Genomic DNA, 22,950 nt, shown 5'->3' on the forward strand with positions numbered 1-22,950 from the left:
AAAAGAATAAAAATATTAGAGTCTCAACTAATTTCTAGTTCTTCCTCTGATGAAGAACCAGATAAGAATTTAAAAGATGAAATAAATCAATTAGATGAAGATATAGACTGTAATTTTTTAAATTTATTACAAGAAATTACTTCTAGAAAATATTTAGTAAAAATAACAATAAAGATAAATGATTTTTGTATAGATGCAATTGCACTGTTTGATACAGGTGTAGACCTAAATTGTATAAAATCTGACATAGTACCTAAAAGATACTGGTTAAAAACTAATGAAAAATTAAGTACAGCAAATAAGTCTAAATTAGAAATTATAGGTAAAACAGATGCATTAATAGTAAATCAAGGTTTAGAAATTAACACAGTATTTTTATTATCTCCTCAAATAAATTATATGGCAATATTAGGCACTCCTTTTATAAACCTAATAACACCATATTCAGTTAAAGAAAATTATATTAAGTTCAAAGTAAGAGATAGTAAAGCAAAATTAGAATTCACAGAAAAACCTAAAAAGAAGCAATTAAACTTATTAAAAGCTCATTCCATTAAAATATTAGAAATAAATTCTTTGATTAAATCTAAAGAAGAAAATTTAAAAGATACACAAAATAATTTATGTTTAAATAGAATTCAAAAGCAATTAAACACTGAATTTATACAAAATAAAATCCAAAATCTTAAAGAATATATGGAAAATAAACTCTGTGCTGATCATCCAAATGCATTTTGGAATCATAAACAGCATGTAGTTGATTTACCATATGAGAAAGATTTTGATGAAAAAACCATAAAAACTAAAGCCAGACCAATTCAGATGAATCTTGAATTGATTGAACATTGTAAAAAAGAAATTCAAGATTTGGAAAATAAAAAATTAATTTGTAAATCTAGAAGCCCATGGTCTTGTGCGGCTTTCTATGTAAATAAAAATGCTGAAATTGAAAGAGGTGTACCTAGATTGGTCATCAATTATAAACCCTTAAATACAGCATTAAAATGGATTAGATATCCTATTCCAAATAAAAAAGATCTTTTAAAGAAACTTTATAATGCAAATATTTTCAGTAAATTTGATATGAAATCTGGCTATTGGCAAATTCAGATTGCCCCTAAACACAGATATAAAACAGAATTCACAGTTCCATTTGGTCAATACGAATGGAATGTGATGCCATTTGGATTAAAAAATGCTCCTTCAGAATTCCAAAGAGTAATGAATGACATTTTTAATCCATATTCTCAATTTTGTATAGTCTATATAGATGATGTATTAATTTTTAGTCAAACCCTTGAAAACCATTTTAAACACTTAAAAACCTTTTGCATGGTTATTGAGAAAAATGGATTAGCACTTAGTAAAACCAAAATAGATTTATTTAAAACTAAAATTAGATTTTTAGGTCACTATATTGAACAAGGTAAAATCCAACCTATAAAAAGAACACTTGTTTTTGGAGAAAAATTTCCTGATGAAATTACTAATAAACTCCAATTACAAAGATTTCTTGGTTGCTTAAATTATATAATTGATTTTTATCCAAATTTAAATTGCATGATAAAACCATTGCATGACAGACTTCGTAAAAATGCTGGTCCTTGGACTAATCAGCATACACAATTAGTAAAAGAGATTAAATCTTTAGTAAAAGAAATTCCTTATTTATATATTCGTAATCCTAATGCTTTTAAAATTGTTGAGACTGATGCTTCTAACATTGGTTATGGTGGTATTTTAAAACAATTAATTGATGGTAAAGAAAGGATAATCCAATACACTTCAGGTCATTGGAATCCTACTCAATTAAATTATTCTACCATTAAAAAAGAAATTTTAAGTATTGTTATTTGTATCAATAAATTTTCAGTCTGATTTACTAAATCAAAAATTTTTATTAAGGATTGATTGTAAATCTGCTAAAGATATCTTGTAAAATGATGTTCAAAACCTTGCCTCTAAACAAATTTTTGCTAGATGGCAAGCGCTTTTAAGTATTTTTGAATTTGATATAGAATATATTAAAGGTAATGACAATAATATTCCAAATTTTCTAACCCGCGAATTCTTAAAGAACGATGGGAAGAAAGAAGGATAAAGGGAAGAACCCTATGCCTGATTCACCTAGTAAAGACTCACCCACTAAAGCTCTTTCAGAGCATTCAGAAGACCTACCTAAAACCCTAAATAATAAAGACTTTAAAAAATGGATTCAGGAACTTTCTCAATCTCCAGAAGTTCTTAAAGCATTGCAAAATATGGCCTCTTCTTCCACAGAAGAGTCAGGTATGGCTTCTAAACCTAAAGCGATCGTACCCGCTCATGGTTACTCTGTCTCAAACGGTAGATAGTAAAGAGCTATCAAATCCGTTAATGGCTGTGGATTTGCCAAAAATCCAATCTGGTAATACTAGTAATATACATAAATGGTTTGCAAAAAGTTTATATGATTTTGAAATTGAAGTTGAGGATGGATATAACAATCTCAATCCTTGGCAAATTATTAAAAATTATTACCCTGAGGATTGGTATTTTGTTCCAACTGATCTTTCAAAACCTCAGGAATACTACTATAATATTTTAGTTGATACTGAATCTGTAAAAATCTAACATACTTTTGATAAAAATAAAATTATTTTATATTCTTCTTTACAAATAAAACGCGTCATCCATCCTAAGGATTGGCCCGTATCTTCTTTATATACTCCAGTAAGATTTAAAACTTTGTATAAAACATATGGAGTTTATAGTACTAATTATAATTATTTTGATTATAAAGATGTGTGGGACAAGGTTTTTTGTATTCAAAATCCCACTAAAACGCATTCTTGGTTAATATATTTTGATCAAAGTATAAGAACTGATTTAAAAATACCAAATTGGTTTAAACGTTGGTGGCAGTTTAAAGGTATTTCTGAGGAAATCATTCCTCACGATATCATTTCATTATACCAATACTTTAAAGCCCATTATAAATGATTTTGTTATAGATGCAATTGCACTGTTTGATACAGGTGAAGGTCATACAATAATACATAAGAGAGGGAATATGAACTTCTTCAGGTTTAGGTTTATAATGGGCTTTAAAGTATGTTTAAAAATATACCACTTCTCTTATGTATTATTGTATGACCTTCACCTGTATCAAACAGTGCAATTGCATCTATAACAAAATCATTTATAATGGGCTTTAAAGTAGCGGTATAGTGAAATGATATCTTGAGGAATGATTTCCTTAGAAATACCTTTAAACTGCCACCAACGTTTAAACCAATTTGGTATTTTTAAATTAGTTCTTATACTTTGATCAAAATATATTAGCCAAGAATGCGTTTTAGTGGGATTTTGAATACAAAAAACCTTGTCCCACGCATTGTTATAATCAAAATAATTATAATTAGTACTATAAACTCCATATGTTTTATACAAATTTTTAAATCTTACTGGAGTATATAAAGAAGATACGGGCCAATCCTTAGGATGGATGACGCGTTTTATTTGTAAAGAAGAATATAAAATAATTTTATTTTTATCAAAAGTATGTTTGATTTTTACAGATTCAGTATCAACTAAAATATTAGTAGTATTCCTGAGGTTTTGAAAGATCAGTTGGAACAAAATACCAATCCTCAGGGTAATAATTTTTAATAATTTGCTAAGGATTGAGATTGTTATATCCATCCTCAATTTCAATTTCAAAATCATATAAACTTTTTACAAACCATTTATGTATATTACTAGTATTACCAGATTGGATTTTTGGCAAATCCACAGCCATTAACGAATTTGATAGCTCTTTATTGTCTACCGTTTGAGACAGAGTAGTCGTACCATGAGTGGGTACGATCGCTTTAGGTTTAGAAGCCATACCTGACTCTTCTGTGGAAGAAGAGGCCATATTCTACAATGCTTTAAGAACTTCTGGAGATTGAGAGAGTTCCTCAATCCATTTTTTAAAGTCTTTATTATTTAGGGTTTTAGGTAGGTCTTCTGAGTGCTCTGAAAGAGCTTTAGTAGGTGAGTCTTTACTAGGTGAGTCGGGCATAGAGTTCTTCCCTTTATCCTTCTTTCTTCCCATCGTTCTGTAAGAATTCGCGGGTTAGAAAATCCGGAATATTATTATCATTACCTTTAATATATTCTATATCAAATTCAAAAATACTTAAAAGCGCTTGCCAACGAGCAAAAATCTGTTTAGAGGCAAGGTTTTGAACATCTTTCTGCAATACATCTTTAGCAGATTTACAATCAATTCTTAATAAAAATTTTTGATTTAATAAATCAGATTGGAATTTATTAATACAAATAACAATACTTAAAATTTCTTTTTTAATGGTAGAATAATTTAATTGAGCAGGATTCCAATGACCTGAAGTGTATTGGATTATCCTTTCTTTACCATCAATTAATTGTTTTAAAATACCACCATAACCAATGTTAGAAGCATCAGTTTCAACAATTTTAAAAGCATAAAGATTTTAGAATCCCAACTAATTTCTAGTTCTTCTTCTGATGAAGAACCAGATAAGAATTTAAAAGATGAAATAAATTAATTGTATGAAATCTGATATGAAATCTGGCTATTGGCAAATTCAAATTGCCAATAGAGATTTAAATACTATAATTGTATGAAATCTGATATGAAATCTATATATATATAGATTATAGATTACATAAATTATGAAAAATACAAAAACCAATTTAAAAAATCAGAATTAAGATAAACAAGAAAAATATAGTATAACAAAATGAGCAACATAAAAGTATGAGGACAATCAAAACCATTAATTGGTATCTTATCTCTGATTAACTGGAGCGTAAAGAATTATTACTAGTATGTAAGACTTGACAACAGATGCATAAGTCTCTTATATACCGGTCTATATCTGATAAATAAACAAGCAACTTGTGCGCAAAGAATTGTTACCTATACATAAGCTTAACAACAGGTGCATAAGCCTCTACGTTTTAGTATTTTTTTATATAAACAAATGAGTTTCAATGTTTTCTAAGGACAAAAACTTATATTCTTCAATTCATATCAATACTAAATTGATTGAATTAACCTATAAAAACTTATATTCTTCATTCATATTAATACTAAATTGATTTGATTATACACTACTTAGATTCATTTTTATATAATAAAAATCATATTTAAATGATTATTTACAACAGAACAAATAGATTAAATGAAAAAATAAAATGAATCAAAATACAACTCTGTCAAGCAACTAAAGAGAGAAAAACAACAAGAATGGATTAAATAGATTGATGCTCTCAGCTCAAAGAGTTATTTTTTACCTTTTATTGATTCTCAAATCGAATTCTTTGTAGGTTAATTAATTACCGAGGTACCTTTTCTTTATGTTCTATCTTCTTCTTTTTTGCTAGATTTTTTCTTTTTTTCTCTTTTTGCTGCATTTTTGCTGTCTTTTCCTACGTTTCTGCTCTCTTTTCCTTTATCCTCCTTTCACGTTTTTGCTTTCCTTTTTTTTTTTTCATATATCAAGCGACTGGGTTTTTAATTTACACCTTAGTCTTTGTATTCAATTATGTTTCACTCTCTTAATTCCTCTCATATTATTCTTCATGTTTTCCTTTTTTTTTTTTTTCTTAGTAGACTCCGCCTCAATTAATTAATTAATTAAGATAATCTTAATTAATCTTAATTAAGCTAACTTCTAATCATGAGCTAGTGTTAACCTTTAACAGTTTTTAGACCCAACAATTTTATTCTCTACAAAAGCTCAAATATCGAAAAATTATAAACCAACCAATCTGGAAAATTACCAACATTAAATTATTTAAGAATTAAAGGATTTTCATCATCGAGCATAAAGGTAATAATCAAGCGTTGACATGAACTCTGATAATGAAATAATGATTAACCCATGATATGAAATATTGTGAATGAAATGATGATGATGGATGCTTATGATTATAAAAAGGTTATGATGTGAATTGTGATATGTATATTATACACCATCTGTCTCATTTTATTTGTATGGTTTGACAAAACACGCATATTAAGAATTTAGTCAACAATACCGTTTAATAATTGTTTAAATGTATAAATTTAGAATTCTTGCAAACATCTTGGGATATCCAAAAAAAGAATAACAAGCAAATAAAATGGGATGAAAGGAGTAATTGTTAATGTTAATGCGCATATTTTTATTGTTGTGGCATGAATTAAACTCTTTGGAGTATCCCGCCATGCATAATTCTCATTGAATATATTTAGGTTGTTCACTTTTCTACTATTTCAATTTTGCATGTTCTTATGAATTTTCCTCTAAGCCAAGTTATTTTTAAGTACATTTAATTTAGGAGACTGCTAGATGACATGAAATTTGTATGTGAGATTCAATTCCTCAATGCTTGTATTCTTATTATCATGTTTCTTAATTCATTTCTTCCTTTTACCTTCAAAAAAAAAAAAAAAAAAAAAAAAAAGCTCATGGAATGGATTCAGTTGTATTATTGTAGAATGCTTAATATTATATATGAGAAAAGAAATATTTATATTCATAATTTTGTATGTGGCTGTTCGAAGAATAATTTAAGTAGTAGAGACCAGTGCAATTAGATTATAGTCTAACTGGATAATAGTCCATACAGGGATTTAAGCCGCGACAAACATTAGCTGCACATGAATTTTAAGGTAAAAAAAAAAATGCTCTAAATTAATATATATATATATATATTGTTGTAATACCCAGTGTTCTAAGAACCTGTACGCCCAGTAAACCAGTGAAGGTAAGAGTTCATTGAACCAGAAAGTGCAATCGAATTCAATACGGTACAACCGGATTTTTATATATAATATTTTAAAATGTATTTATTAAATAAAATTGAAATTATAGGTTAAAAAAAGAACTTTCATATCAAATAATAAAGAATCTCAGATTTGGCTTTTTACCAAAAAAAAAAATTTTAAAAATTAGTAAATGATTTTATACAAAAAGAATAAAATATTACTAAATTTAATAGTAAAAAAATTAATTATCATAAAATATATTATAATTTTCACATGTGGCTTTAAATTTAAGCAATTTAATTATTTTTTAATTAACATATTAGGACTTTGAGTTTAGATATACAGAGATTTAAAAACTAAAAAATCAACGCACAATTTGAATCCAACTGGTTTTTAACCGGTCCAATTCACCGGTTTTTAGCTCTTTTTATCCGGTTTAGTCCGATTTTTAAGACTGGCAATTTTCTTATGCAACTCGGACTGAATTTGTCATGACCAATTGCCATAGGCCAAACCGTCACTAGGGCCCAAGTAGACTTCTAGCCACCGAAACCCGTAATAAGCCTTTGACAGAGTAATATTCATTAAGTCCAAAAAGGGTATTCACAACACAAACTCTATATGAACACATATACCTGAAAACCAAGGCCCAATTCGATATATCATCATCATTCGACAATTATTAGTAACACGAGCCTGTTTTATGATCAATCCATCAGCATTCATAAAAGTATCTATGGAGCTTGCCCAACAATATTCAGCACTAAGTTTCATTCACAATTTTCAAATTATCATTCCTGGAGATCAGACATTTTTGGATATCTTATTACATATATTACTTTCCTAATGTAATTGCGGATCTCTACAAAATATACAATAATAAGAAAATTCAGTTAAGAAGAGCCTATAATTCAACTAAACTTTATTCTACCTAGCTCTATAGAGGAAAGGATTAAAGAGTTTCTGGCTAAATAGAGGCAGTAACCAAGATTCCTGAGAGAAATTAAGAGAAGCGAAAGTGAGTATTTCAATTCAGTAAATAATACCAAATAATATATGCTCATACAGTCACACAACATGCTCCTAAGTATTCTAAAAATGAATATTCATTTAAACACACATATGGCATATCATCTTCACATGATCAAACAAGTGGAGATTGGTCTGGAGGTCACCAAAACCCTTGACAAGCCGTCCTCACACATGGCCCGTCCTCTCATAACATGTGCACCAGGGAGCCGATCTCCCATACATGGTCGGCCGATCTAATCCTCACTTGACCAGCCCTCTCATTACCTTTTCATTCCCTCTTTTCTTTTCCATTACCAACGGGAAGCCACCCTGTAGTTTTCCATATAATATATATCATCAGATGTACACGGGAGCGCCGATCTCCCCATACATGGCTAACGGTATCATAGACCGCCCTCACAAACCTACGATGACCCACTTCATCTCAATTCCACACAAACAAAGCACATCATTATCACAACACATGTAATCAAGAAAAACAATTAAATGCAAGTACATCCAACAATTAAATATTATAATGCAAGTGCACAAATAGACATTCATATGCAAATACAAATAAACATAAAAGCAAAAAATGCTAATAATATAATAATTGGTACTTGAAAAATAAATAAATAAATAAATAGACATAGCCTTATATAAAAATGATTTACGTATAATGCAAATAGTATGTACTATTTATTATTACTTACAATGATAGATGAGGAAAGACCATAATTTGGATTCTAACTTCTTGGAGCAATGAACGAACTAGAGTGATTCTAATGAAATGAAATTGGAAGGAGAGGAAAGAATTAAATAAAGCATTATCCTAAATAAAAATAATAAAGGATTATCCTAAATAAATCCTACAACCTATTTACAAGTAAAACTAATCTAGATTCTGTCGAAATTTCGGCAAAACCTCCCCTAAAAATTGGATTAAACCACCTGCTTAAAAATACAAATCAATAATAAATTCTCAAAGCCCATCCATCGGGCAATTCACAACAACTAATCCCGTCCGCAATAACCATTATTCATTCGTCTAAACATTTACTCAATTCATAATTAATACCAACTAACATCATATTCTTAGTTTATCAAAACGCTATATAATTACATTATCGAAATAAACAAACTACAAATAGTTCTTTTTCCCTTTATAGTGAATAGCTCAACTCATCCATATTTGAGCTACAGGTTAGTACATTCTTTTACTAACAACTAAATTATATTTTAATTAAGTACAGTAGTTGCTTGTTCTTAGTTTTATAATTTATACTTGGAGGTATTAAGGTTCAAGGTTATATTTATATAGAACTAAAACTTCCTCAACTTTAACTCACAACAGTAATCGATTCTAGTTAAACTAAATTAACAATTATCTAGTTAACTGACTAAGTCTTTCTAAAGTCACGCTAACTGCTATTTCATCCATTTTTTTCGATTTTTCAGCTTAGAAACCTATGTACCAAATTTGTATTACTTCTTAGTTTATTAACTATGTTTCTGATGGGAGCGGGTATAAAGCGAAAACAACCCTTATCGAAACCATATGAGGCAAACTAAAAACATTATCGAACAAATCAATAAACTGACTTCTTGAAGCGCAGAATCGCTCACCGGTCTTCTTTCCAGAGATCTTGGAGTCACCCACGATCTTCTGCAGTAATCCCTAACTATTTCTCTTTTGGAGCTCTCTGAGTGGCAGAGAATGGAATAACATGCGTCTATTTTTTCTTAGGGTTTTCCAATCTTATATTAAAAAAAAAAACCTCTCTTCGATAGGAAGATATTTTTTAATATAAAATAAATTAAATAAAAATTATTTAATTAAAATAATTATCAATTATTTTAAAACTAAATAATTTATCTATTATTTAATACACCCTTAACTTTCCAAATAATTAGGGCACTACAGGGACCGCAGGAATAAAATAAATTAGGCTACTAATTATAATAAGAACCTATGTAGACCAACATATTCTTATTATAATTAATCATGAATTATTCCACTAAAAACTCATGACTGAACTCCTTATTTATTTTACAATTCCACAACATAATAAAATAATGTTCCCCACGTTAAGATTACAGATGCTGTCATTTAAATAACTTACTGACAATTTATTTAAATCACAATATAACTTTAAGATTGTCGCTCAACTTATTTCATGTGTATTCAATATCCACCTATAGGATTTACACTATGAAACCTTATAAACTTACTTAAAGTGCATCATCAATCTCTAAACCGAGACATGGATTCTATCATTAATTAATATTTCACAAACACAATATATCTTTGCCCAATTCACCGAGAACATTATTCCAATAATGAAACTCACCCTTTAATGAATCAAAGCACAAGACAATCAATGTTTGCTCATATTAAAATAAATCAAGATTAAGAACGATAAACATTATTTCTAATGTCCTAGAGAATATGTTTAACGGTCAGTACTAAGCATCCATTCTCTACTTGGTCCAATTAAATACATACAAAATGTATTAATCACAATTATTGTTCATATGCTAATAACATTTATTTAATGCAAATTTCCAATTAAATACAAAGAAATAATTGTCAATAGAAAATCATTCATAGCTATACTATTACACATGCATGGTTAATAGTATATCTCTATCAATCTCCCACTTAGACTCATAACCATGCATCTATAACTTTAACTCCTATTCCTTCTACATGACTGTCAAAAGTTTTTGCTGGTAAGCTTTTTGTAAAAGGATCTGCCAGGTTGTTTTCCGATGCAATCTTTGTCACTACCACATCTCCCCTTTGAACTATGTCTCGTATCAAATGATACTTCCTCTCAATGTGTTTTGCCCTTTTATGGCTCCGTGGCTCCTTCAAGTTTGCAACTGCTCCACTATTATCACAATAAAGTGTAATAGGCAATTGCACTGAAGAAACTACGCCTAGATCCATAAGGAAGTTCCTAAGCCATACAGCTTCCTTTGCAGCTTCAGAAGCTGCCACATATTCAGCTTCCATGGTGGAGTCAGCAACACAAGTTTGCTTAATACTCCTCCAACTTATGGCTCCACCTCCCAAGACAAAAACATTACCAGAGGTTGACTTCCGAGAGTCCTTATCAGTCTGAAAATCTGAATCTGTATACCCAATGGGTACAAGATCGTCAGATTGATAAACTAACATATAATCCCTAGTCCTTTTCAAGTACTTGATTATATGCTTGACTGCAGTCCAGTGTTCTCGCCCAGGATTAGATTGAAATCTGCTAACCATGCCAACAGCAAAACAGATATCAGGTCTGGTACACAATATTGCATACATAAGGCTTCCAACTGCAGAAGCATATGGAACTGCCTTCATGTTCTCTATCTCCTCAGGTGTCTTAGGACATTGGTCCTTAGATAGAGTGATTCCATGTCTGAAGGGAAGAAAACCTTCTTGGAATCCTACATGCTGAAACGAGCAAGAATGGTATCAATATAAAGTGCTTGAGATAAGCCAATCATCCTTTTCTTGCGATCTCGCATAAGATTAATCCCAAGAATATGAGCAGCCTCTCCCAAATCCTTCATATCAAAACGTTGGGATAGTCAATCTTTGACAGAATTCAACATACCTACACAATTCCCTATAAGCAGAATATCATCCACATATAGTACCAGAAAAACAACCTTACTACCATTCCATTTCTTATACACTCAAGACTCATCATGACACTGATCAAAGCCAAAACTTTTAATCACTTGGTCAAAACAAGTATTCCATGACCTAGATGCTAGTTTAAACCCATAAATGGACCTATTCAATTTGCAAAGCAAATTTTCTTGTCCATTGTTTATGAAACCTTCTGGTTGCTTCATATAGATACATTCATCAAGACTTCCATTTAGGAAAGCTGTCTTGACATCCATTTGCCAAATCTCATAATCATAATAAGCTGCAATGGATAGAAGAGTTCTAATAGACTTTAGCATGACTACCGGCGAAAAAGTTTTCTCATAATCGATCCCTTCTTTCTGAGTAAACCCTTTCGCAACAAGCCTTGCCTTATAAGTTTGCACTTTACCGTCTATACCCCTCTTTTTCTTATAGATCCACTTGCATCCGATGGGTTTAACCCCTTCAGGTGGTTCTACAAGTTCCCAGACTTGATTAGAGTACATGGACTCCATCTCAGATTTCATAGCTACAAGCCACTTATCAGCATCTTTATCTTGTAGTGCTTCATCGTAACAGACAGGTTCAATATTCACTTCTTCAGGGATTCTATCAAAAGCTTCCCCCAAAAGTGTATATCGAACCGGTGGTCGTCTAATTCTCCCACTACGACGAAGTACTACAGGTTCTGCAATCACACCTTCATTTTGCTGTGGCTGTAAAGCCGGCAAGTCCATGACTGGTGGGACTACATCTTGATCATGTTCTGGAACTTCAACATATCTGTCATCACAAGGAGGCAATGAAATGTTAGAAGCCCCAACATTGTGCTCCTGTATATTTGGATCAACAGCTGCCACTTCAGTTTCTACATAACTCCCACTACTTTCAGGTGGTAGTGAAATGTTAGGTACTGAATATTCAGGCTGATGTTGATTTACTGGTCGACTAACATTTCTTCCACTACGACTAGGCAATGGAATGTCAGCTCCAACCATTGATGGTTTAGGTTGTTGTTCTAATGGAAAGGTTCTAGTTGGTATATTTTCTCCTCTCAATTCATACAAGGCTAATTGACTTTTGGGAATATGGTTTTTAATATAGTCTTCCTCAAGATAATGTGCATTGGTGTTAACAATGACCGTTTTATCTTGAGAACTATAAAATAAACCACCTTTCGTTCCTCTAGGATATCCAATAAAGAAGCATAAGTCTGTTTTTGATTCCAACTTATCTGCTTTCCCTTTCAGCACATGGGCTGGACAACCCCACATCCGAACATGTCTTAGACTTGGCTTTCTCCCAGTCCACAGTTCTGTAGGAGTTTTAGGTACTGACTTAGATGGAACCAAATTCAGAATATATGCTGCCGTTTCTATGGCATACCCCCAAAACGAAATGGGCAAATCTGAATAACTCATCATTGATCTAACCATTTCCATAAGCGTCCTATTTCTTCTTTCTGTTACACCATTTTGTTGTGGCATACCAGGTGCAGATAACTGTGAAGTAATTCCTTGTTCTGATAAATAAGTAATGAATTCCCTAGAGAGGTATTTGCCACCACGGTCAGACCGTAACGACTTGATATATTTTCCATGTCGTTTCTCCGTTTCTGCCTTGAACTCTTTGAATTTCTCAAAGCATTCAGACTTACGGCGCAACAGGTAAATGTATCCATATCTTGAGTAATCATCTGTGAAAGTCAAAAAATACTCAAAACCACCCCTAGCTTGGACACTCATTGGACCACACAAATCAGAATGAATTAATTCAAGTACATCATTAGTTTTATTACCCTTTTATAGGAAAAGGCCTCTTAGTCATTTTACCTTCTAAACAAGATTCACAAGTTGGTAGTGCCTCCACTTTCAATGAACTCAATGGTCCATCCTTGACCAACCTAGAAATCCTATCTAAATTAATATGACCAAGCCTTAAATGCCACAAATAGGTATGACTAAATTCAATAGGACGTTTTCTTTTCAATGGAACAATGACATCAAAGTTATTAACTTCAGAATTAGGAATTTGCAGTTCAGGTGAAACTTTGAGAATAAAAAGATCATCAATCATTGAGCCAGAACATATCATTTGTTTTCTAAATTTAATAACGACAGAATCATCATAAAATTCATTAAAACAAACCGAATATCCATTCTTGCTCAAACTAGAAACTGAAATTAAATTCCTTCTAATTGAAGGTACATATAAAACATCCTTCAAAAACAATGTTCTTTTATTCTCAAAATTCAAAGAAACATTTCCTATAGCTAGAACTGCAACTTCTGTGCCATCTCCCAAAAAAATGCTTACATCTCCTTTATTTAGCTGACGAGTTACCTGAAACCCCTGTAATGAATTGCAGACATGATTAGTGGCTCCAGAATCTACACACCATTGGAGTGTAGTCAACACCGCTAAACAAGTTTCAACTATCAGCATATAAAACAGAGGCATACCTTGCTTCATCTTGGCTAACCATGTTGGACATTGTGACTTCTAGTGCCCAGGTTGCTTGCAGTGAAAACACTTACCCTTAGGCTTTTTCACAGCAACACTTGCACTAGTAGATGCACCACTTGTTTTAGGCTTAGCCTTGTGAGCATTTTTCTTCTTCTTACCCTTGTTCTGGGCAGAAGAAGAACCTCGCTCAATATTAAGCACAACAGGTGCAACTCCTTGCTTAATGATAGTCTCAGCAGCCACCAGCTCATTCAGCAACTTAGACAGAGTGAAATCCATCTTATTCATGTTATAGTTCAAACGAAACTGCTGAAAACTGGCTGGCAAAGTGTTCAAGATCATTTCTATCTATGTAGCATTGTCAACCTCAGCACCAAGAACCTCCATGTCATTCAGAAGACTCATCATCTTCAAGACATGAGTTCTAACTGGAGTTCCCTCCTCCATTTTGGAAGTAAGAATCTCCCTCAGTGCATTTTGCCTTGCTGCACTAGTTTGATCTCCAAACATCTCCTTGAGATTTTCGAGCATGTCAAAAGCTGTGTCCATCTTCTGATGCTGATGTTGCAAAACATTTGACACAGAAGCCAAAATGTAACATCGCGCCATCTCATCAGCTTTAACCCATTTCTGGTAAGCTCTGGTGACCTCCTCAGAGGCACCCTCACCGGGTTTTTCAGGACAAACTTCAGTAAGCACAAACTTATACTCCTCAGCAGTAAGCAAAATGTCCAAATTCCTCTTCCAGTCAACATAGTTTGGACCCTCAAGTTTGTTTTGGGTTAAGATGTTTGCAAGGGGTCTGAATGATGCCATTTCTATATCATGCATTAAACAAAAATAGCATATCAATAATAAACATTGAATAAATCAAATTGCAAATATACAACATTGATATCACAATTCAAAAAAAATACACATTCACAACATTCATGAATAGCAACCTCGATGGGAGAATTCAACCAATCACATGTTTTGCATATTATAATTAGATAAGACCGGCATATACTACTCGATGGGAGATAACATGCCTCTTAAATTAACATTAATGTGTGAGAAAATATTACATCTAATTCATGTCACTAATTAATTTACTCAGATGGAGAGTTAAATCAATACAGACAAATTAGACTAGCTCAGTAATTATATTAAAACATGACATCTTCCGATGGGGAAGAAATGCAAATAATTACAACTAGAAAGTAATAAAAAACCACTCACAAATTAATTCATATAATTAAAATAAATTAATTATAATCAAAATTGTAAAATAATATATTTTTAAGACAATTTTGCAAATAAAATTAACATTTTTGGTTGAAAATGTTAAAATTTAGTGTTCTGGTCTATTTATGCAAATAAATTAAAACATTCTGGGTTTATCTTGAAAAACAGAAAAATTCTGGGCCATTTCGCAAAAATTTCAGAACTTGTTTGGACTATTTTGCATAAAACAGAAACTATTGGGCCAAAATTGCAAAAACCGAAAAAAGTCTAGGCAATTTTAATAAAACCAAAAACAATCAGGGTCACTTTATAATTTAAATAACTCCAAGAGGTTAAAACGAAATAACTGATACTTTCTGGGTCAAAATTAAAAAAAAAATTAAAGTCTAGGGGTTAAAATATAATAAACAGAAAGATCCAGGGTCAAAAAAATAAAAACTTAAAGATCAGGGGTCAAAATATAAAATTTAAAAAAATTGAGGGACCAGACGGGAATTTTGGCAAGCAGCAGCTTCTTCTTCACGAAGAAGCCCTAGCCGCCGCTGCCCCTTTCCCTTCAACCTCCATTTTTTTTTTTCTTGCCCCTCTACTGATCTTCAAAACAAAAACCAAATTTTGTCTTTTGTTGCCCCTCTCCTGTTCATCGAAACAAAACCCAATATATATATATATATATATATATATATATATATATATATATAATGCCCATTAAAAACCACAGTTTCAAAAACAAAGGTTGTATCAGTTACTGCACTTTTGTGCTGCTGTCCTTCAAAAACTCTTGAAGCTCTCTTAACCATGTACCAATCAAACAATCAAAACAGATTATAGATACACGATTGAAACATGACAAAATAGCCATCATCATACAGTTTCGTATGGCTCTGATACCAATTGATGGGAGCGGGTATAAAGCGGAAACAACCCTTATCGAAACCATATGAGACAAACTAAAAACATTATCGAACAAATCAATAAACTGACCTCTTGAAGCGCAGAATCGCTCACCAGTCTTCTTTCCAGAGATCTTGGAGTCACCCACGATCTTCTGCAGTAATCCCTAACTATCTCTCTTTTGGAACTCTCTGAGTGGCAGAGAATAGAATAACGTGCGTCTATTTTTTCTTAGGGTTTTCCAATCTTATATTAAAAAAAAAAACCTCTCTTCGATAAGAAGATATTTTTTAATATAAAATAAATTAAATAAAAAATTATTTAATTAAAATAATTATCAATTATTTTAAAACTAAATAATTTATCTATTATTTAATACACCCTTAACTTTCCAAATAATTAGGGCACTACAGGGACCGCAGGAATAAAATAAATTAGGCTACTAATTATAATAAGAACCTATGTAGACCAACATATTCTTATTATAATTAATCATGAATTATTCCACTAAAAACTCATGACTGAACTCCTTATTTATTTTACAATTCCACAACATAATAAAATAATGTTCCCCATGTTAAGATTACAGATGCTGTCATTTAAATAACTTACTGACAATTTATTTAAATCACAATATAACTTTAAGATTGTCGTTCAACTTATTTCATGTGTCGGATTCAATATCCACCTGCAGGGTTTACACTATGAAAGCTTACTTAAAGTGCATCATCAATCTCTAAACCGAGACATGGATTCTATCATTAATTAATATTTCACAAACACAAAATATCTTTGCCCAATTCACCGAGAATATTATTCCAATAATGAAACTCACCCTTTAATGAATCAAAGCACAAGACAATCAATGTTTGCTCATATTAAAATAAATCAAGATTAAGAACGATAAACATTATTTCTAATGTCCTAGAGAATATGTTTAAATTAGAAATAATGTTTAACAGTCAGTACTAAACATCCATTCTCTACTTGGTCCAATTAAATACATACAAAATGTACTAATCACAATTATTGTTCATATGCTAATAACATTTATTTAATGCAAATTTCCAATTAAATACAAAGAAATAATTGTCAATAGAAAATCATTCATAGCTATACTATTACACACGCATGGTTAATAGTATATCTCTATCAGTTTCCACATATATAGATTTAAGTAGCTAAACAATTCTATGTAGTTTCTGATTATTAGCTGCCAGGTAACAGTTCGGTTATGCAATACAAGGATAACTGAGTTCTGGACATTTTCGATTTTAAAAGTCTATTAACAAAATATGCGCTAATGAACGCTTTAATTATTAATCGAGGTCAGGTTGCAATTCTAATTGCATATTCGGAATCCACTTGACAAATCCAACATTCTGCCTATTCGGGACTATTTCGGTCAGCAGAGTGACGCCGGCTACCGTCACCGTCCACTGTGGCAGGAGGGGTGGCAGACCCAAAATCTCGCCATCATACATCAAACCAAAGCAAGATTTATAAGGAGTTCAATTTCGTGATCAAACTCAATAGAAAATACCATATTGTAACAAATCCTCAAATTTCACAACTTCAGAACCTAACATCTCAAAGTCCTTCAATTTATAAGCCTAAAGCCAAACTAATTTAAAGAATACTGAATACAAACAGAAATGACTAGTTTTCGATTTATCTTAGTGAAAGAAACTACCGGAAAGAGCTTGGCTTGCCGGAAAATCGAAGAAGGGAAGCTATCTAATCCTCACAGCTTCGATTTGCGCTATTGGAGGTCTGTTCGGTGAGAAGGAAATAGTCAGCGGCAAGAGAGGAGCATCCCAATAGCAGTCTTGCCGATTTGGACTCGCCGGAAGTCGGAAAAGCAGGTCTGAGGAGGCTAGCGTCACCACAGGATAGAGAGCATCTATTCGTCCTAGTCAAGCTCCAATCGGCGAAAGGGAGACTGGAACTGAGGTCGCCAGTGTCCAGGAAGTCGATCGCCACCTAGCTTCGTCGGTTTGGTGGCCGGAAATCTGATCGGGAAAAGGGAGGGGGAAAATCGCAATCTGCGATCGAGAAGAGGAGGTTTCGATCTTGCTTTTTCCTTTTTGTTGACTGTTTCTGTCTCCTCTTCTTGATTGGTCCACATCTGGTAGCTCAATTTACTTGTTCGGTCAATTCAAATTGAAAACTTGAAGATTTTTAACGGGATTAATGCTTTATGCTTGGTTCGATCAACTTAGTTAGCGGTTTGGTTTGGGTTCTTCTAGGCTTCAATGTTTCTAGAGATTTCTTTTAAACTCTAGGCTTTTTATTATTTGATTCAATAATATTTAGTTTTAGAATATTACTTTAATAACACAATGCTATAAAATGGGTTTGGTTTTTATTTTTAATAGAAAAGTCCTAAAACAATAAATACAACTTTTGATATAAGATAAATAACTAATTTTAATTAAGATTTTTTTACATAACTTTATTAGTAGAGTTTTCGGTTTTAAATTTGGCGTTCCGATGTGGGCTTAGGCCCAATATGATCTTTCAGGCTAAAAAGATCCATACCACTTAGTTTCATAAGAAAATTTTCGGATTTTTATTTGATTAATTCAGAAAGTTTTAAAAATAAAATTACTAGATATTATAACCACAATCCAGTTTCGAGTTAAACTGGTAGAACCGACAGGTCTGGTCCAGAGAACAATGGTAATACCTGAATTTTTAATTAAAAAATTTTTAAAATAAATTTTTTTATAAATAGTTAGTTCTAAATTAGAAACCTTATTTTCAAGTTTAGGTACATAAAATTAAAGAATATTTTATAATAAAAATTTACACAATTTATTTGTTATGTTTGAATTTATATTTTATTTGTATCAATTAAAAATTTAAAAATTAAATTAATAAAAAATATGAAATGTGTTTAAAAGGTACTTTCCATCCCTCTCACCAAACAGAAGAGAAGAGGTCAAATAATTCAATGCTCTTACCAATAATAGCATTTGTAGTAATAAATTTGAATCTGCTTCATTCTTATATTAACAAACTACAATAGAATATGTAATTCAGGCTTATAGGGGCCAAAAATTCAGGCTTCTCATGTGGTAATGAGAATTTTTCAGATGACTTGTAAAGTTGAGAAGCTGCTTTTATTTGCAAATACATGGAAAATCCAAATTAAATTTCTTACTGGTTTGGTGCAACAAACATTCATGGAGAATTTTTGGTCTAAATGCTTGTCATAAACTCAATAAATACATATCCAAATAGAATTCACTGTCTTTTATTCATAAGCAAACTTCAAACCATGGCATATCTAAAATAAGTTTACCTATTACTTGTTAATGGAATAGACGACCAAATAACTTGGAAAAAGTATCATACACAAAGTAATAACATGACAACACAAACTGCTCAGCATGATGAAAAAGCCTTCCTCGCCAATAAGGATTGACATGAAGAATAGTGATGACTCCCACAAAGAAAATTGCAAAAGATACAGTGAAGCTTACGAAAAAGACCAAATGGTCAATCTCATACCATTTTCCATCTTCTGGTTCTGCATATGGCATTGGTGATGAATTCAGTGACTCGTGATTGCATTTTTTCTCCACCTGAGATCCACAGAGAAATGGATTTCCCTCAAAGCTTCTATTGTCGAAAGTACTCAAATGTCGTTCGTTTGGAATCCTACCTGATAAATTGTTGTGAGCCACAGAGAATGCCCCTAGGGAGTCTAGATCTGCTAAGCCATAAGGAATTTCTCCACTTAAATGATTATAAGATAAGTCTAAGCTCTCTAATGCTGTAAGATTCGAGAATGTTTCCGGAATCGATCCTATCAATTGATTATAGGATAAGTTCAAGGCATGAATCTGAAATAGCTTCCCTAGCTCAAATGGAATCTCACCTGTTAATTTATTTTGCGACAAATCTAATCCAGACATGAGGTTGAGAATATGACCCTTATAATTATAAGCCATATATTTTGTAACAAACTCAATTTTTGGGTCGACAATGATATAATTTTTCTGGTCTCCATATAACTGATCTTCGCCCAGGGCATCTCCACCAGTGTAAACACCAAATGGTAGGTAACCAAAAAATAATTGTGTTTCAAAAAGATCACCATCAACTTTCGTCCTTCCAAAGGAGAGATTATATAAACAGTTGGGTATGGAGCCAGAAAAAGAGTTTCTTGAAAGATCTAAGAAGTTGAGCTCATTTAGTTCACACAGCCAATTCGGAACGCAACCATTTAAATAATTTCCTCCCAATAGAAGAGCCCTTAATTTTGGAAATGTACCGAATTTATTGGGAATGCTGCTTGAGAGGCTGTTATCTTTCAAGTTTAATACCAACAGTCCTGATTTGTTGAGAAAATCATCTGGTATTGATCCAATCAACCTGTTACCTTGCAAATTTATGTACCCAGCTTCTCTAGATTCTGGATGCCTCTGGTTGAAACAAGAAGGCAATGATCCAGAAAAGTTGTTATAGGAGAGGTCTACGTAAACAGCTGAAAAAAATTCACATGATAATTCACCTCTGAAAGAATTATGAGAAAGGTTTACATGAAATCTATTGTTAGTAAGGTTAAATCGAGCAGTGAATATTTCGCCATGGAAGTTATTATGAGATAGCTTTAGAATTTGCAAAGAAGCGCAACACTAAATCATTTTCTCCGGTACTTCACCTGAGAAGCTGTTAAAAGACAAATCCAAGCTTGTCAATTTACAGTTGTCGCCGGGCGAGAAAAGAAAATCGCCTTGAAAATGATTTTTAGATAAATTGAGAAACTCAATGTTGGGAAACATCTTGTTGCCAATTTCTTGAAGCGGTCCATTGAAGTAATTATCCGAGGCATCCAAACTATAAATATTGAAGCTAGAGTTTGATGGTAAATGAAATGGACCGATGAAACTATTGTTCTTTAGGATTAGATGGGCAAGTCCTGTATTGTTGTCAAGCAACCAAACAGGAAACCTTCCTTGTATTTTATTGTTAGACAAGTCGACCATTTTTAATCTGAACTGATGATAGAGAAACTCGGGAATATGAGAGAGATGACAATTTTGCAAGACAAGAACCTTTAACTGAAATGGTGGAACCCAACCCGAATACTTTGTCTCAAATATAAATTTGTTGTCACTGAAGTCGACCACCTCAAGGTGAGAATGGTTAGCAAATAAGTTGAAAGAGAATGATTCATCAAAAAGATTTTGTCTAAGATCAATGTGCAAGAGGGATTTGAGACGAGATATCCAAGATGAAGGAACATGCCCTGTGAAATTGTTGTTGGATAGAACCAAGTATCTAACTGATGTTAAATTGTCGAGACAACGAGGAAGATTGCCTCCAAACATATTATAGGATAGGTCTAATTCTTCAAGTCGCTTCAAGCCGCACAAACCTGTGAAAGCAATAAGATTAATCATCTCTATTGTGATTAAATCAAGTCTATCCAATGTTGAATAAATAAATAATTCTACCCAATGGATGCTTTTCACTTAAACACAACAATCAACTTTGAGTTGTTTTAGATTTCATATAAATTTAAGTAATCACCAATAATTCAAGTCTGCTTAAAATTTAAGTTTACCTTACTTTACTCTCCAAACCCTCTAAATAACCTTCATTCAAACAAAGGTAAGAATTTATCAGAGGAAAGTAGTTTTAAATATGAATAGAAACTAATATTTTAAGTTTACTCGTACTTTTAAACGTGGCTTGCATGTGTTTATATGTAATCTTCTATTAAATTTTCTAATTAAGAAACAGTTATTTTTATTTTAATATTAGAATATTTTTTAATCTTAATATTAAGTTCAAATATTAGTCATCATTATTTATAATAATTATTTTAAGGACTGAAATTTGAGGACAAACGTTAGTTCGTTTAATGTAATATAATTATGATGTGTGATATCCATATATAAAAAGAAAATGTTTAATGCGTTCTCTTTGCTTAGCATTGAATTTTTCTTTTTTTAAAAAAATTTAAATTTTTTTCTTATTTTTCTGTATTTTAATTGCTAATGCAATTAATTTTTTAATTTAATATGAATAATTAATAAGTTTTGAAACTTAATTTAATCTAATCATCTAACTGTCACGACCCAATTCCATGGGCCGGACCGGCACTAGGGCCCAGGTAAGCTTAAGGCCCCCGAGGCCCGTAGTAAGCCTGAAACACTAGAATCTATTATCTCAGTATAAATTTCAACATTCAGCCCATATGATAATGAAAAATAACCTCAATATTTTATTATTTCTCGGCCCAAGTTTATCTTCTACAGCATTCCATAGTTCGGGCCCAATTTACAATACATCACATTTCTAACATGAGCTTACAGAATTATTTTATCTATGTTAATACACGACTAAATATATGTAAATCCTACAACTGCGGAGTCACTAACTCTTTGGTATACATAATTACATAGCAAATAATTGTGGAACTAGGAAAAATTTCTCTGTTGCCCTCCGCCGAAGGAACATAACCTAAATCGGATTAAAGAAGAACTTACTTCCTGAAACATCAAACAAGATATGTGAGCCTTTAAAGAAATAATACCTATTGCACCGCACACGCATTCACACAAATGAATAAATATATCAATCTAGTCATCTGACTAGTTATATGCTCACGCAGTCAGTCACACAAATGGCATATCATTAACACCCACAATCATTAACATCTTCATGTAATCACATCACGTGGAAATTGGTCTGTGGCGTCACCGAAACCCCCGATGAGCCGTCCTCCCACATGGCCCATCCTCTCATAACGTGTGCACCAGGGAGCCGATCCCCCATACTGGCCGACCGGTCTAATCCTCACTTGACCAGCCCTCTCGTTGTTTTTCCATTCTCTCTTTTCTTTTCCATACCAACAGGAGGCAACCCGGTCGTCTCCATCAAATCTAGATCATCAGGCGCTCACAACAGG

General features: G+C 32.1%; 1 protein-coding gene and 1 pseudogene across 1 annotated transcript; both read right to left on the reverse strand.

Moving 5' to 3' along the window:
• Window positions 1-13,584: 13,584 nt before the first annotated feature.
• Window positions 13,585-15,055, reverse strand: LOC149499173 (uncharacterized). The gene is made up of 2 exons (XM_089726603.1): window positions 13,898-15,055; window positions 13,585-13,787 (listed from the first exon to the last, which is right to left on the reverse strand). Exon 1 carries the CDS (start codon window positions 14,730-14,732, stop codon window positions 14,250-14,252), a length of 483 nt encoding a protein of 160 aa, XP_089582729.1. The 5' UTR covers window positions 14,733-15,055; the 3' UTR covers window positions 13,585-13,787; window positions 13,898-14,249.
• Window positions 15,056-19,259: 4,204 nt separating this feature from the next.
• On the reverse strand, window positions 19,260-21,408 carry LOC149499174 (cuscuta receptor 1-like; annotated as a pseudogene).
• Between the last annotated feature and the right edge of the window lie 1,542 nt (window positions 21,409-22,950).

The sequence above is a fragment of the Jatropha curcas genome, chromosome 1 (genome assembly GCF_041381405.1).
Source record: "Jatropha curcas cultivar XTBG-Jc1 chromosome 1, XTBG_Jcur_1.0, whole genome shotgun sequence".
Classification (NCBI taxonomy): domain Eukaryota; kingdom Viridiplantae; phylum Streptophyta; class Magnoliopsida; order Malpighiales; family Euphorbiaceae; genus Jatropha; species Jatropha curcas.

Bases quoted from the DNA above. Each gene is read 5' to 3' on its own strand.
- LOC149499173 (XM_089726603.1), bottom strand. From the start codon at position 14,732: ATGCATGATATAGAAATGGCATCATTCAGACCCCTTGCAAACATCTTA.